Raw genomic sequence first — 17417 nt, 5'->3', positions numbered from 1 at the left:
AATTCTCCAAATCTTCGCATGATATGAAGTAGTGCAAATGATAAAATCCTCAAAACAATTGCATCAGAAACTCTTCTTAGTGGTAAATCCAGCCATTTTCTATAGGCTGTCATGGAACTGATTGAATATTTTTTCCATTTTGTTGTCTTTTCCCAACTACTTTTGAAGTTGTAGGAGTGTTTATTTCATTTAATATTTACATTTTACACAGTTTTGGAGACATGGTTTTACGTTGCTGAAGTTGCTTCAGCTGTTCACTATGGATGAGTTTTCTTTTTTTTTTACAACTCTTTCACAATATGGCTGCTGTGCTCTCTCTCTCTCCCTCTTTTTTATCTTCACCCCCTCTGTACCTCACCTGTTGGCTGGCAGATGGGAGATGAGTTTGTGGTATGAAACTCTATTTATCGAGCGATCTGACCTATTTTGCCTACACACCATCAATCTTTCCTCTCCACCTTGGCAATTTTCATTAAGAACTAGGTTTAACATAGGACAGAATGCAATTTGCATTTATATAAGCTTTTTCATTAGGCCCTGCTCTCTCTCAGCCCTCTGAAAACATTAAGAATTTGGCGGAAATCAGTGGCAGCCAATTTAAACTAGGAGGCAAAGACTTTTCCTTGTTTGGCTTTTTTATTTTTATTTAGCCTCCTCTGTCACTCTATTTTTTGCCCTTGTTATTAATATTCTGCACGTTTATAATTAAACCGTTTTTGTTTGTATGTTTAGAGCTGACCCCTTTCGCTTGCCTCGGCTAGGACGCAATTATTGTTTCCTTGTTTTTATCTTGATTTATCCTTCAGCTGCAGCGCAGACCTAAAATTGCACTCAAAGAAATCATGATTTATGTTTTATAGAAAAGATTTATACACTAGATTGCAACAAAGTCTTTTTGTTGCCTTAATGGATCCTATTGGATTACATATATCCATATATATATGTATGCATAGAGAGGCACGTGTAATAGCCCACGAAGGCATCTGAAAGCTGCTATCATGATCGGCAAGAGTGAAGGTCGTGCAGACCATCTGGCAGGCAATCAGATATTTGATTAGTGAGAAACAGTTCATAATCAGCAGACGCAGTAAACACTTACAGAAGCAAAATACCAATACCGAGCTGTTAGGTCACACAGTATGAGATTTAAAGGAGAAAACAATTCTAATAACAAAAAAAATAAAATAAAAAAACTACTACAGTGTATACAGCTGGAAGTTTGATGGACAGATATAAAAAAAAAAACTGATGTATGATGGATTGATGAACAGAGGAAAAGGGAGTCACAGATGGGAAGAGATCTCTCCTCTGCATTTGGTTCAGGGAGTATTTAAGCATCTGCTTCCCTCATTTGTCTCGTTGATGTCCCCTCCGTTGTCTAGGTGATCAAGCTGACATTTGAAGATTTTGACCTGGAGCGAGGCTACGACACGCTGACGGTTGGAGACGGCGAGGTAGTGGGAGACCAGAAGACCATCTTCCACGTGTGAGTGACTCATTTGACCTCGTTTTCTCCTGCCTTTAATCTACCCTCTGTTCCCTAACTTCTTTTAGCTACCCGTCAGTTTCACTTTTGCAAGTCATGTTCCCGGTAATCATATTCTGCCTTCGCGCTCTCTTTCCTCCTCACCTTTGCGGGACACTTGCCTTTTCTTCCTCCCCCCGCGCCCGACAGCACCCGTCTGTCTTCCTGTTCCCCTCCAGCCCTTTTTTTTCCTACGGTTTCTCTTTTATTTCATCACCACCTGATGCAGCAGGGCATGAAAAATAGATGTCGCACCACATTGTCAATCATCTCTCTTTTCACTGTTAAAAACAAGATCACAGCCATGTGGCGCAGCATTGCAAAACTGCATATTGATGCCCCCTAATGGAGTTTGCGCTAGCAGATGCTCCATAACAATTCACAGGATGTTGTTATTAATTGTGCCGAAATTTACCACCTTAATAAAGTTTTTATAGATCAATTTTTATGCAAGGCTGCCGAGCTGGGGTGGAAACCGGGAGGGGGAGGTTGGAGATAAATGAGGGAGAAGTATGCAAAGGAAGGGGTTACTGATGTGAGATCATCCTCACATTCATATTTTTTTGTCTACTTGCTCAAACACCAACAACACACACAGGACAAACACTGAATATGGCTTAATCTCTTCAATTAAAGATTTTCCTCCCTCTCCTCCCCCTTTATGGACTTCTTTATGCTTTAAAAGTAGAGAGAGTAATTGAGTCTTTGCGCTCCTGCACACAAACAAACTAGAACAATTTAGTACTGGAGAATATACTGCAGCTATCAGCACTGTTAAACTCAGGACTATATTTTTTGAGAATCAGTGGTGCAGCCGAGCGCGTGCAGGGTGTAGGGAATTATTTAATATTTTTTTGTAACTTTATGGTCAGAGGCATGTAACCTTAGTGCAGCACAGTCATAAATGTGCTTTATAGGCAGTTAGTCACAACCAATCAAATCCACTCTTTTCATTTCAAGACACTGTGCTCTGACAGTTTAGAATGGAAAGAAACTATTGCAGTGAATATGCGACAAGAGTTTTTCCCATAAGGGAAATAATGTCCTTGTTTTGGATCTAACAGTAACAATTAAAAGGGTGGTGACGATAACAAAAAACACACAAAAACATAAAGTAGGTCATCAACAAGGACAGTATTCTAGACAGTGATTAGCTTACAGGGAAATTATTAGCATACTGATATAACTTGTCTGGGTGGAAATTATATAATAGCCTTGTCTATTATTTTTGACAAGCTTTTTAATGCTACATTAGACACGCAGCATTTTATACTTTCTCTCACAAGTGCTTAGGAGTTCACAGACATTCAGCGCATTACCAAAAGGCTGTAAAAGAGAACAAAAATCTATCCAGACACTAGTAGCAATCCCACCATCCTACATGTTCTGTCACTAAAATTAGAACCCTTAATCACTTACTCTGCAGCTATACCCTTCCTAATTAGAGTTGGGTGGAATTACTATTCAAATGAGATTAAATTACTTCTGTGGCATTGACTGATCTTGCATTCATTTTGCACTTTGTTGTCTCCTGCTATTTTGAATGTAAGTGTTGGGATAGGATAAAAACATTTCTTAGCTTAAAATTCCTTACAAAATTTGTAAAGTTCTTAATTTGTGTAATGATTTAGCAAAAACAAGGTCTCTCTGTATTTTCTAGGTGATGACAAGTCCACAGCTAAAGCACTTCTACTGCTGATTAAAAAATTGCACAAAGATATAGAATATTCAACAGAAAGAAATGTCTTTTTATAAGGTGTATGTTGGCTTTTCTTGCTTTATAGTCTGTCTGGTTCGACTACTCCAGACCTTGTCGTGAGCACCAGTCATCAGATGTGGCTCAACTTCAAAACAGATGATACCAGTGGCTCGCTGGGCTTCAAGGTGTCCTATGAAGGTAAGGTTGCTGTATATATTTTGGTTCTGGCTCATTAACTGCATTTTAAAACGGATTGTTTAACTTCTTTAACCTCCTAAGACCTGAACTCTTTCATGGCATGCATTTAAAATTTTCTTTGCTATTTGTGTTGATTGGGACCCGATGAATGTAAAAACAAAGAATTACCCGATTTTATTTTTTTTACTTGATTTTTGTTTCTGACAAAAATGAGATCTACATATGAGGACATTTGTTTTAAATTTCGATAGAACAGTGGCAGTATAATGTCCTCGTAAGTGGATATCAGGCCCTTGTAGGGAAAAATGAAGTATTTCGGTCTAGTCATCGAAAAATGTGATGTCCACATATGTGGACGCCAGGTCCTAGGAGGTTAAATCATCTTAAGAGTAGCATCAAAGGGGAGTCATGTTAATGGTAAAGTATTTTTTAGTGGTTTTGCAGTGAGTCATCATGGTGCGGTGGTACACTGATGTTAAAAAGCAAAAGCAGTCTTTATAGTTAGACTTTAAATCTCGACTTTCTCCTTTTACAGTTTGAAATAGGAGTGGATTTCTTTTTTGATCAGTTACGCTTGTGCGTTGTGACTCACCGCTCAAGTCTAACTATCATATGTCCAAACATAACACATTTTTCTTCAGTTGGCTGCTGGTCTTCCCAGTATGTGTCATCCCAAGTTTAGCTTCAAAGACATAATCATTGGAGTTTATGTATCTGTCTCATATGAGACTTTAAACAGTAATATGACATCGATTTCATCCATTTTCTTCCACTTGTCCAATTCAGCGTTGCAGTTGGGCTGGAGACTGTCCCAGCTGTCATAGGGCGAGAGGTTGCGTACACCCTGGGCAGGTCGCCAATCTGACACAGAGAGACAGACAACCATTTACACTCACATTCACACATACGGCCAATTTAGAATCACCAATTAACCCAACATGCATGTCCTTGGACTGTGGGAGGACGCCAGAGTTTGCAGACAGACCATACAAGCTCCACATAGAAATGCCCCAGCCTGCCGTGGATTCAACCACAGGACTTTCTTTGCTGTGAGGCGATGGTGCCAACCACAATACTGTCATATCACGAACACAACTAATATATGGATGATATCTAGCAAAAGAAACCCAAACAAACAAACAAAAAAAGGAAAAGAAGAGTAATTGGAACTATAGGAGAAAATTAAGTCTCCCTTTTTGTGTGCGATCTCAGTGCCTCTGTTCTTGGCTCTTGGCAGTAGAGTCTGGAGCTCTCAGGCAGCAAAACAACTAAACAAAGAATTAAAAAGAAACATTAACCACACATAAGCAAACAAGTATTTGAGTAGTTTATGGGTGATGTTTGTGTCCTCTTTTCAATTTAATTCAGTTTGAGTCTTTACTGCTGTTTTGCTTCTCTCCTTTGCTCTCTATTTCCCCAGCTACATGTCACGTCTGCTTCCCTTCAGCTCCGTGTCGCACATAGTGGAGCATAGGAGAGATAACGATAATGCTACTAGAAGAATGCTATTAAAATGGAGCCACTTTGATATAGTTATATAATATATTATTTTTTAGAATAAAATGTATTCAAATCATAACAAGGTATGGAATTTTAGACCCTCTGATCTCTGTGTACTTCATGTTGCAATACAAAAAACAACCCTGTTTCAAGACCTCATATTTGCGTTCACTAAACTGGTCATAAACAGTCAGTGGGTCATCTAGCTACATTCATCCTACTGTCTAATACCAGTGCGTCTATCTCTGTGTAATTATGTGTCTGTATGTGTGAGCTTTAACAATAGATCAATGTGTGTTTTTGCACGCGTGTTTGAAGATCAGATACAAGTGTGGGTTTGTGAATGAGTATGTGTGCGTTCTGTTTTCCAGTGTGAAAGCATGTGAGTACTGGGTGTTTGCCAAGGTTTTTCTTCTAGATAAGTGCGCTGTTTGCCTCTCAGAAGCACAGCAAGTCTTCTCCCTTGCCCACAGATGCTTATTTTTCATCAGTAAAAATAACAGCAAAAGTGGAGCAGCATGCTGAACCAAAGTGTAATTAAAACAATGAGTTCTACTTAATGAAGGGGAAGAAACGCTTTGAACCACTTCACCTCCCAGATTGGAGCACCCAAAATCTAATTTGCATTCTCAATTACTTGTATTTTAAGCCTGATCATCAAGTGTAATTGCAAACACAGTCATACCAGAACCCACACTCCCACCTTACCCATACGTTGTGGGTTGCTCACACTCTGCAGTGGGCTCTGTCTGTTCTGAAAATGCAGCGCTTGCAAAGAAAATCAGTATTAATGCAAATGAGCCTAAAACCCAACCACTGTCGTGCTTTATACTGACAACTGAGGGTATGTGATATGAAACACTTGAACTTCTTGTTATCCAGATGCAAACGAACGCACCAATGGGCTAACACTGAGGGCAAAGCATCATGTCATTTGTATTTTGAGTACTCCAGCCCATTCATTGTGCAGGGCACTAACAGTTTATGATTAAACATCGGATATAATCATCTGTTAGCAAAGCAGCAGTTGAGAAAGCATCTGTTGACAGAATTTTGAATTTTCGCCTCATTGCAAGGTTACCATTATCTTCATGCACTTTTAAATGCGACTGCAATTTTGTAAATACTTTAAATACTGTTGATTCAGTAGTGGAACTGAGAGCCTTTAGAGCCCACTGAGACATTGTGTGCAGTACTGGGTTATACCAATAAACTTGACTAATAAAGTCCTTTTGTCATCCCAGGCCTTAGGAGATTGCAGTGTAGCTGTTGACAGTAATTTGAGTCTGAGTCCCATTAACGTGCCCGGATTATTCTGGAATGTCAGGGAAGGACGACAAATACGCCCTTACATCTCTTCCCTTATTCATGAGAATCAGCAGCTGTTTCGTTCACTTACCACCCTGTGTATGTTGTGTACAAGATGCTTTCATATGTGCAACACACACTTTTATAAATATGTTTTAAACAAGACACACACACACACACACACACACACACACACACACGCTCTCACACACACTTCAAAGGATTCTTATATATTAAGCCAATTTTTCCTAAAGTTGTAATTAGAGGGACCCATGAGGCAGAGAGGCCTACGGGTGTAGGGACGAACAAGTGATTGCATGATCTTGTTTGTGTTTGCTTCTTGTGTTTGCGTAACAGCTGGATTGCTCTTTCAGATCTGGTTTCTGTCATTCCCTCGGTTCATTTTATCCTCCATTCTCTCTCATTCTCTCTTGGATTCACCTCAAAACTTGCTTTCAGCATCCCCCCCACCACCCCTTTTAAAGGTGACTTCCACGTAAGATCAATGAGTTGTCTTGTGAATGAGGCTGCCTCAGGACAGCCATACATCCAAACAGCAGTGAGCTCTAAATATGTGTTCTAAATGATGATCATCGTTAGGGCTGAGTATGGATTTATACCCGGCATCACCCCCGGTGCGATTTAAAATCGTATTAGGCCCTGCCATCATTTCCTGGATGGATGAGCTTATTCGCTCTCTGTGTTCCCCCATCCAGATGCCTCAATAGGATGCCTCAGCATTCCCATCTGCAATCTAAGACCTGAGAAAAGTAGAAAAAAAAGAGTTAGTGAATGAAGGCGGCCGCATAAATCTTGCAATAATGAAATTGGCGTGTTTGGTTTTAAGGAAGAAGAGTGGTCGCAGAGGTGCGGGTGTGTTTTGCGCACGAGTCGTGAAGTACTCACATAAGCTCCTAACACGAACGAGGTAGTTTGTCACACAGTAAGTCGAGGAGTACATTTTCAGTGGGGGGAGGGAGAAGCACTTGGGAGATTTGCACGATTAGAAGGTAATAGTTTAGGAAAATAAAGACACAGTAAAGAGACCAAAGTGGAAAACAGTGCATAAAGAGACAGGGAGTTCATTCATGTTGGCGTCAACAAAGGTAAACGTCAAAGTCAGTGAAGGTTTATGCACAAACTGCGTTATCTGAAACAAAGCCCGGACTTATCAGCATTCTGAATTTGCAGAGATTAAATCCATATTGATCTTGTGGGTGGTAAACAAGTGCATTTCCCATAATGACACTTTTGCATAAATGCTTGATGCAGATAATGTGGAGCAGCTCTTATTCTCCATGCGATGTGCCCTTCAGTGTTTCCCGTGAGTTAAAAATGTATTTTGCTACTCCGCTGCAAGGAAAAGGGGGCAGGGAATGTGCTGTTGCAATGGTCCATCGGAGAGTTGGTGCTTAAGCAGCATTGTATTGTATTTCATTGTATTTTCCATTATTTTGACTCCAAATCACCATTTTTACAAACTTCCTCTTTCAGCAAAAGAGATGATTGATTCTAAATTATTGATTAGTGATTCTAAAATAGTCTTAGGTGTGAATGTGTGTGAATGTATGTCTGTTTCTCTGTGTCAGCCCTGTGACAGCCTTGGCGGCCTGTCCATGGTGTACCCCAACTCTCGCCCTATGGGAGATCAGTGTTGGGAAGGTTACTTTTAAAATGTATTCCATTACAGAATACAGAATACATGCCCCAAAATGTATTCTGTAACGTATTCCGTTACGTTACTCAATGACAGTAACGTATTCTGAATACTTTGGATTACTTAATATATTATCATGCTTTTTACAACAACGTGAATGTACTATTGCTGTGTGATTTATTACTATTACTGAAAGTCCGCGACTCCGAACTGTAGTAAAGGGACCTCTGACTAATACGGCGGGGTCCCTGTCGGCTGGTAGCCGAAAAATAGCTTTACTTTGTTGTGTGGGTCAACTTTTCTTGCGAGAGACAGAGAGAGGCGTTGAAAGACTGCTCCAACGGAACTTATTGTTTTCGGAGGAAAACACGAACACTGTGTACAGTCGAGTCTTAATAGCTTACTTACAACTGGGCTCGTCAGGCACTCTTCTTGGCTGCAGTGGTTATTATTATATTTACATGCTTCCAGCTCCCGTTTTTCCTCGATGACAACTCGTACCTTTCCACTCCCCTTTTTCTCCCTCCTCGCGCTCACAGACCCATAACGTGTATGGCAGTCCATTCTCCCTGCAGCACGGACTACACTGCCCATGATGCTACATTCTTTAGAGCTATGCTTGTAGCGTTCTGCCTGTTAGCTTAGCACAACAACAACAACAACGAAAAGGCGCTCTCTCACCCAGGAAACACGCAGTCGCAGAGAGAGAGAGAGAGCGTCGCCCTGTAACCATGGCAACCGTAACGCTGCCGCCTGGAACAACAGAACGTAGCTGTCAAACAAAACCCAAACAGTCCTGACCCGCGACAAAATGAAACAGGGAAGTACCGCAGTGTAATCCATTTATTTCAACAAAGTAACTGTATTCTGAATACCACCTTTTTAAACGGTAACTGTAACGGAATACAGTTACTCATATTTTGTATTTTAAATACGTAACGGCGGTACATGTATTCCGTTACTCCCCAACACTGTGGGAGATGAGGATAGACTTAAGCCCCCCCGTTTATCCAGAATTGGATAAACGGAAGAAAATTGATGGATGGAACAAACCAATGGGAGCTATAATCATATCTGTTGTAGTTTCATGAGGAAGAGGATCCAGATTCAGATTCCAGAGGGCGACAAAGTAAAATCCAAATCTTTCATCCGAGTAGTTGTCATACACAGAGCTCAGTCAGCAAACGCAAACTATGCAGACAAGTACATTAGCAGACTTCAAGTCCATACCCAGGAAGAACAAGCTAGGGTCTACTAACTACATTAATAAAAACTTAAATGAATAGTCAGACCTTTACTTTTTAAGAGTACAATGTGACAGGTGACCGACAGAAACAGGGCCATATATACTGAGGATAATGATTAGGTGAACAGATGTGGCAGAAAACTCGCAAGGATCAATAGTAAAACTATCAAACATTACAAACCCCAACAGGAGGGAACAGAACAGAAACGCAAAACCATCTCAGAGCAGGCTTTTTCTCCCTCTCTCTCTGTAGTTGTACTGTGTACACCACAAATTCATCTTTCTCTGCATGACACAGAAATTTGCATAAGTCTGTTGCTTGCTGAATTGTTCTGTCTTATGTATTTACGTCCACCTGCGCAGAGATTGAGCAAGGCAGTTGTGGAGATCCTGGAATTCCAGCTTACGGCAAGCGGGAGGGGACAGGTTTCCGTCACGGGGACAGACTGTACTTCGAGTGTCTGCCTGCCTTCGAGCTGGTGGGGAAGAAGAACATCACCTGTCAGAAGAACAACCAGTGGTCAGCTAAGAAACCCAGCTGCGTTTGTAAGTTACTGGACGACTCCCCTCCGATTCGACGTACACCTTGCGCACACGTGCATGAATCAAACACTGCTCGCAGGGACGAGTACAGGGAGGGCTGCATAATAAATTGTCAGATTATCCTTACAGTTTGCCTTGCAGAGGCTGTGGATTTTGAAACAATAGGAGGGATTATTAGCTAATTAACGCCATGAAAGACAAACACAAAGTGAGAGAATTAGAGGGTGAGGAGAAGAGGGAAGAAAGCTGACCATGCAGATAATACCCACTGTTGTATTATTGATGAGACAATAGAATGGACAAAAAGCTGCAGTGTGCAGATAAACATCACAGAGCTGAATGACAGAGAGCTTCCTGGCCCAAATGTCATTTTGGCTGCATAATACTATGAAAAAATGGGTTATTTAGTTAACGCTTAACAAAATATTACAGTCATGTTGAAACAATGCAGCCGGCTTGCTTTTGCCGTTGAAGTTGACGCTGTAAATGTGATCGCATGCTTTTCTAACGTACAACTGTTCAATTGTGTGTTTTCATAGTGAGAGAGTCGCCAGTACGTTTATTTTTACCAAGCATCTTATTTTATCCTCCTTTTCATGCTTAAATGAGATTTGTTGATTTCTGTTAGGTCCTACTGTCAGCTAAAAGTATAATGTATCCAACTAGGACACCTTAGTAAAGCAAGCATTCTTAATTTGCCTTGTCTTATGCCTTTGATTATCTGTAACCCTTTGATGAGCCTAAGAATATGTGCACGCTCATCTGGATGCTTTTCAGAAGCAATTTTTGTCCATACTGAAAACAAAGTGCGTCGCGTAATGCTCAACATATTGCTCGCCTTATCTCCTGTGCATGTAGTCACCAGAAGAGTGACAAACTGAAGAATTTAGCAATGCAACAGCTGTTTGCACTGACAAAAAATGTCAACCATGGCTTTCAATTAACTGCCGGTGGTCTAGGCAGTCTTGTTGTCTTGTGGAAAAGGGTCACAGGATCTGACTAGTAAGGCACGCATAAGCAATTACTGATAAGACCCCATGAGAAAGTGAACATGAGTGCCTGAATCATCGTTCAAGTCTCACTTTGTTCCTATCCAGACTTAAATGCTAATGTAGTCTGTAGTGTTTTTACACGGTCGACACATTAAATTGCTTGAATAGTGGGGACAGGAAGGTGAACACAGCAAAAGTGGAGTTATTCTAAAATGTAACATGTATTAGGTTGCACGTCGCCCGAGGTTGTTGTCAGCACAGTGGTGGTTATTGGAGTTGTCTCCTTCTTTTGAAATATGTCTACGGCACGTGTGTCTTGAGGTGGTACAGATTCAGTAAAATGAATCAAGTCATAGTGGCTTGTTGTCAGCAAAGGAAATGGAATTTGCCTCTTGTTTTCAGTCTCCTGAACAATTCTCATTTTTATGTTGCTTATCTGTATTTCTTCCTCTCACCCGCTGTCTTTGTCTCTATCTCTCTATCTCTCCTATAGTTTCCTGTTTCTTCAACTTTACCACTCCATCGGGGGTGCTGCTATCTCCCAACTACCCTCAGGAGTACGGAAACAATATGCACTGTGTGTGGCTCATCATCACCAACCCTGAGAGCAGAATCAATCTGGCCTTCAACGACCTCAGCATGGAGAAGCAGTTTGACTTCCTCTCCATCAAGGATGGGGGAAAGGTAGCGCATAAGCGGATGTCCTCGCTTACTTTGAAAGGCTCTTTGCTGACCTGTCTATCAGTCATGGTGCTTGTCAGCAGGAAAAGCAGCCTCTGTAATTATGCGTACAAGCTAAACAACCTTTCTTCCAGTATCACTGGACTTTATCGCTTTATCTGTCTACCTCACTGTAGGATCCGTCTGCTCTTGTTTTGGTTTTTTTAATGGTTTTAAGCTGAGTATAGCTTTGGTCTCAGCAGAAAATCGTTATCTGTCTTTGTCAGGCTGAATCTCCTATCCTGGGGACCTTCTCTGGTGATGTCCTGCCTCCTCCCATAACAACCAGTGCGCATGTAGCCCGTTTGGAGTTCCTGACTGACCACACCTACACAGACAGAGGCTTTAACATCACATTTACAAGTAAGTACCTCAAAGGAGATAAAGTGAAGTCTTTAAAGCTTATCACAAAAGCCCACATTGACTGTTGGATGTTTTGTATTCTCAATTGTTTGTGCATGTTTTCAGTATGTGTGTGTGTGTGTGTGTGTCTGTGTTTGCGCGCACATACAATAGGGCTCATGAATCATCCACAGTATCTCTGTGCGTGTCTCCCATAGACTGCATAAACTGGCTAAACATTACTTAGACACTCAAAGAAAAATGACAAACTCTCACTTTATTGTCTAAATAGAAACTTGACGTCTAAATAAAACCCAAGCGAAGATGTAGCATCTTTACCTGACAGATGCATTTGCACCTGTGCTCATTATATTCTGTTCTGGGTAGCTGCTGACTTCTGAGGAAATTCTAGAAGCACACTGGCTGCAGTTCTGGTAAACCGTTTTTATGGTTATACTTTGTTCTGAGTGTTGGAAGCAGGATTCATTGCATGCGCACTATTGTGTTATGAGTCTGGTATTGAAATTCTTCTACATTACACCAAAGAAAATAACTCGGGAGGGAGCGTCTAACCCTCACTGAGCCGCAAAGTGTCGGGTAGTTAAGGTGCCTTTTGCTAGAAAAAATCTAAATTTTTTCTCCCGTCTTTAATTGAGAGCACACTCATAGTAGTTTTAAAATGTAATTAGTTAATATTTATCATGCAAATCAAGATTATGAGATTATTAACTAAAACCTAATAAAAGATTCACTAGCTGCACCCACGTCCTCATTTATGTTTGACGGCGTTTTAGTAGGTAAAGGTGAATGGCTTGGACATGAATTGAGCTGCAGTTTGGGGAACGCCTCGAAGGGGACTGGCGGCGGCTCCCAGGCCTGGCAGATTTCCATGCATTAAATAGAAGTGAAGAAGTTAAAGAACTGAAAAGGGGAGCAAGGGTGGAGCATGTAAACGAGAATTAACAGCTTGTAGGACTGGGGGAACCTATATAGATGAGAACTGGAAAGAGCGTGTTCGTAGGCGTGGTCCCGCTCCTGAAATTCAGATACTTAATCTCCAACTAAGAAATAGGTGCCAACCCCCCCCCACAAAAAAAAAAGATGAAAAAATGAACAGAATCAATATAGTGTAATTAGAAACCAAACAATACAGTCAACATGATTAAATATTAAAATATACAGCAAATGTCTACCATGGTTAAGGCCAGATTTGCTAACTCAGTGTGCCAGCGCGACCTGGGTTTTGGCGTTAAAAAAAAGTGCTGTTGGTATTTACGAAGGGAATGCAGAGACAGGATTGCGTGTAGGAGGTGGGAGCTCAGAGGTTTTTGCTGCTGACCCTGTTGCAGTCGTATTTCTGAGAATTCCTTTCGCAAGTTGTAAAATATGGTGAGAGATTAATGAAATCAAGCCTGCAAGCTGATATAAACATAAATACACCGATACTTAACACTGCAAAAAAAAAAAAGCACATCTTGTTTTTTTGCGCATGATATTGAAATAAACCAACTGCCCTCGTTTTTAGTAAGCAGCACCACCTTTGTAAATCATTCATAAAACTAACCACACCTACAGTACGAGTACTGTAGGCACTGCACTCAGACGCTAATTTGCCACATTTAGTCATTTTGAGCCATATATGTCTTATAGTATGAATCAGCATTGGCATACAAGTTTTGTTCTCACACTTAACAAAGCCCTGAAAGGATAGCTGCAGCTGGGTTTGTGTTAGGATATTTAAATCAAATCCCCTCCATGACAGAGATCTCTTACTGTTTATTTATATGTTCATTAAATGCAGTGCACAGTGATGCCTGTTTACAGTATACTGTGAAGATTGCTCATCCTGTTTCAACTTAACCTCGGCTCTCACCAAAATATCTCTTTGATGTTAATCTATATCAGCTCAGCAAGGCCAGAATGCTTTCAACCCCCCCCCCCCCCCCCCCCCCCACCCCACCCTTTGCACGAGCTCATTTGCAGACGCGACATCAACCAAGCCCAGGTGCATCTGGAAAGCCACAATGTGGACAACACATGGCGGCTAATGCATTAATTAGCATGCTAGATGAATAAATAAATAACCGTGCCGAACGAATGCCACGAGCAGTTAATTGAAGATGACGGTTTGTTCCTGAGAACAGTGTCATCTAACTGCAGGACGGTTTTTGAGGAGGTTGTGGGGCTGAGCACACAACTTTCATCATTCATGTTAATTAAGGACATGCCAAACTGTATTTAGGCAATTTCTAGCGCGTTAATGAATAAGATATTTGTGATGGATGAGGTGTAGCTGGCACTTGGTTTGGGTCCAGTAACTACAGAACAGGGATTCATCAACACCTACACGCGTCAAATACCTGCATGTGTTTACAAGAGTGAGAGTAAGTGAGAGAGATAGCAGCCGAGGTGATGTATTTGTTTACAGGCCGTGTTTCAGGGTTATGACTCTTCTTGTATGACTGTGTTTCTTTGTGCTCTTTCTACTTGAAATTTCATCGAGAGGCCTGATTGATAAAGTTGTGAGGCTGCATGAAAGCAATTACCCTTGTTTGTTTACCTCACGATTACTTCAGCAGTGTCATCTGGCACTGATGATCTGCATACGGTGTGGTTTCCCACCCTGTAGAATGACTGCAGCAGGGTGAATCAGTGTGACTAAGTGAAACAAATTCCCGCTTGTTACATGCTGGAGTGGCTAAGTGCTGACGGTACAATGACAGAAAAAGTTTTGTCTTGAAACTCAAGCAGTTATTTTGGAGTCTTTACACAGGACAGCATGTGATGTGGATTAATATCAGCAGAATTATAGACAATCTCTTTTTCCATTTCATTATCAAGCAAAGACTTTAAGCAACAGGGAAAGCATTTTTCCTGTTTATAGCTAATGTATTAAGTAGTCTGTTTTTTTTCTAAAGTCTTCTAAAAGCTGACTCTGTACTCGTCACTAACCCCCATCTCTTCTCTGCACTTCCACAAGCGTTCCGCCACAACGAGTGCCCAGACCCGGGTGTGCCGGTTAATGGGAAACGCTTTGGAGAGAGCCTTCAGCTGGGCACTTCCATCTCATTCCTGTGCGAGGACGGCTTTGTTAAGACCCATGGCTCCCTGACCATCTCCTGCATTCTCAAGGACGGCAATGTGGTGTGGGACAACGCTGTTCCTCGCTGTGAAGGTGTGTAAGAGGGCTCATGTGTACCGTTAGAAGAAAAAAAAACTTCTGATAGCTCATTACCCGGACTGTCCTGGAGGTATAACACAGCTAAACGGGAGAATATATCCTTCTGAAGGGGATTCTGGCCCCCAGACCTTATGCTTGACACCCCTGGCTTACCATTTGTGGCTGACACCTAAGCAGTTGAAGAGATTATTGGAGGAAAATGAATCCTTTTGCTAAAAGATGCCTGAAGAAAAATATGGAGCAGAACAAATGAAAACCCCTTCCTGGACAAACATACGTACAGCTGCAGGGACTTCAAAGGTTTAGATTACACGCTCCAATCGCTCTTAAATATCCTTTTAACCATATTAGGGAAAGAACAAGTACATAAAATGTTACCAGTAATAAGGGAAGGTTGACCCAAGGGGAGCAGGGAAGTCAGAGACGATCTATGATCTACATTTCATATTGAAACAAATTGCTCCCCTGTTTCTATTTCTGCATGTAACAAAGAGCTAGAACCTTAGTGTTTATATTTTATTTATTCATTACATTTCTCTGTACAGCAGACTAGTAAATTGTATATATCAGAAAAAATCCACATTATTTATTTATTATATACTGCACCTTGTTACCTTGGTATTCACTCTACTAGTTACTTTATGTCCTTCTAAAAAGCACTTCAGTAAAATGTATGACCCTCTATACGCAAAATATCCAAGGTTCACAGGATGTCCTGAAGATAAAAGACTATTTGGTTAGAATAATAAAAAATTCTAACACACACACACACACACAAAAAGTTCAAAACTAAGTTCAGAATACGCCTTGCAAAAACAAACTAAGGAGAAAAAAAAGAGATTAAAAGAAATATCTGTACCAGTTTGGACTTTGATGTCCCAGTCCCTCTGAATGCTTCTGCAGTTCTTATCTCCCAATGGTACTACCCAGCCAGCTATTTGCCTCAAATACCGCCAAAAAAAAAAAAAGTTTTTGTCACCTCTTGTATACAAACGTTAGCAAACTTTGAATCGCGAGTAGTAGTTTTGATGGTATAGCTAGCTAAGTATGCAAAAATGTTATAAAATAATACTAATAATAGTAATAACTCCACCTGAATTAGATTTTTCTCAAATAGTTAAAGGAGATATAGTTAATTACTCCATTCTCAGTAACTTTATGTCAGTGACAGCTGAGCTCAAATTGAAGCTGGTGATGACCCGGAGGCTTTGTTCTTTCCAGTTTGTGATGCAGCGGCCATAATTTGCTTATATAGAGAGAGCTGAACAATCATCTCTGCCTGACTCAATACTCAATGAACTATCCCCAAGAAGTAGTTTAGTTTAGATAATACTCACCATTAACTAGCCGCTTTAAGTGCAGTCACCATGGCTGGAGCTCCAAGGGACTTAATCAGGTTCTCTGTCTGTGATACGCAAACGAGGCACCACTATTAAAACATGTCACAACCCCCCACCACCCCACCCCCGTGTGCCACAGCAGTTTTGTGTTCCTCCATCTATCATACCCCTGCGTTTGTAGCCTAATGCGTTTTATAGATGTCCTTCAGTATGCTGAGTTGGCTGGTTAAATCATTCCACTTCAAAGGGAGCGAGGAGCTGGCACAGTAACGAAGCCGTCCACTGTGCCCGTGTGCTCTGGTTAAGGATAGGCAGTTAAAAGGAGATGCGGCAAAGAGAGCTGTAACAGAGATTAGGGTGCAGGAGAGGGGTCGGCGCACTCAAGTGTCTTTTGTGCTAGCGATCAAAGACGTCCCATTTCGTCTTTTTGATGGGAGAAGGGCTCGATGATATGTTTAAAACCCTGACTCCTTGCATAGGTGGCACACAAATGCGTAATAAATGCTCATGTGCACACAGACACGCAAACACTGACACGCGTGTTCCGGGAGAAGCGGTTAACCTTGAAGCGCGCTGTCACCAGCTTCCATAAGATAAACCTTGGCAGCAAAAAGAAATGGGATGAGCCCCAGCTGATGCATGGGAACATCTGTGGGCAATGGCATACATCATCCAGGATAGACGTGCATTCATTTTTTATTTTTTAATCTGTTCTTTCTCTACCTCTATTTCATCTCTCTGTGTTAGCCCCGTGTGGAGGGGATCTGAAGGCTCCCAATGGAATCATCCTCTCCCCTGGCTGGCCAGAACTATACAAGGAGGCCCTTAACTGTGAATGGATCATTGAGGCTCCTCCAGGCTACCCCATCAAGATCATCTTCGACAAGTGAGTCACCCACATAGCAACTGCTCTTGTGCCAGCACTTTCTGTTTTCTCATAACAGGCTTGGATTTTTATTGCTTTTACCTTCTCACTGTATCACTGTGTTCTTACATCGTTATGTCTCACTTTAACCTCTCCCAACGCCTTTCCTTTATCGGAGTAATGCAGTAGATCTAATGCACTTCAACACATCCACCAACCAGGATAATACTGCTTTATTTACTAAAGTCCTTCAGAGGGGTTTGATGCTTTCATTTGATATCCTGAGCCCTAAGTACGCAAA

The 17417-nt window shown here is 41.3% G+C and overlaps 1 protein-coding gene across 1 annotated transcript in view; it reads left to right on the top strand.

The window, feature by feature from the left end:
* Positions 1 to 17417, top strand: part of csmd2 (CUB and Sushi multiple domains 2) — a 276414-nt gene that overhangs the window by 146865 nt on the left and 112132 nt on the right. Inside the window, exons 11-17 of the mRNA XM_086281126.1 lie at positions 1383 to 1486; positions 3310 to 3422; positions 9497 to 9679; positions 11162 to 11352; positions 11616 to 11751; positions 14711 to 14905; positions 16999 to 17137. Coding sequence (XP_086137252.1) covers positions 1383 to 1486; positions 3310 to 3422; positions 9497 to 9679; positions 11162 to 11352; positions 11616 to 11751; positions 14711 to 14905; positions 16999 to 17137 — 1061 coding nt within the window. The remainder of the gene's footprint in view (positions 1 to 1382; positions 1487 to 3309; positions 3423 to 9496; positions 9680 to 11161; positions 11353 to 11615; positions 11752 to 14710; positions 14906 to 16998; positions 17138 to 17417) is intronic.

This window comes from Aulonocara sp. 'chitande type north' Nkhata Bay, linkage group LG22 (genome assembly GCF_057382095.1).
Source record: "Aulonocara sp. 'chitande type north' Nkhata Bay isolate Kocher_YH1m ecotype deep benthic linkage group LG22, A_spYH_male_GT1.1, whole genome shotgun sequence".
Taxonomy (NCBI): domain Eukaryota; kingdom Metazoa; phylum Chordata; class Actinopteri; order Cichliformes; family Cichlidae; genus Aulonocara; species Aulonocara sp. 'chitande type north' Nkhata Bay.
The sequence above is the reverse complement of the archived record's forward strand: the minus strand, read 5'-3'. Positions and strand labels throughout refer to the sequence as shown.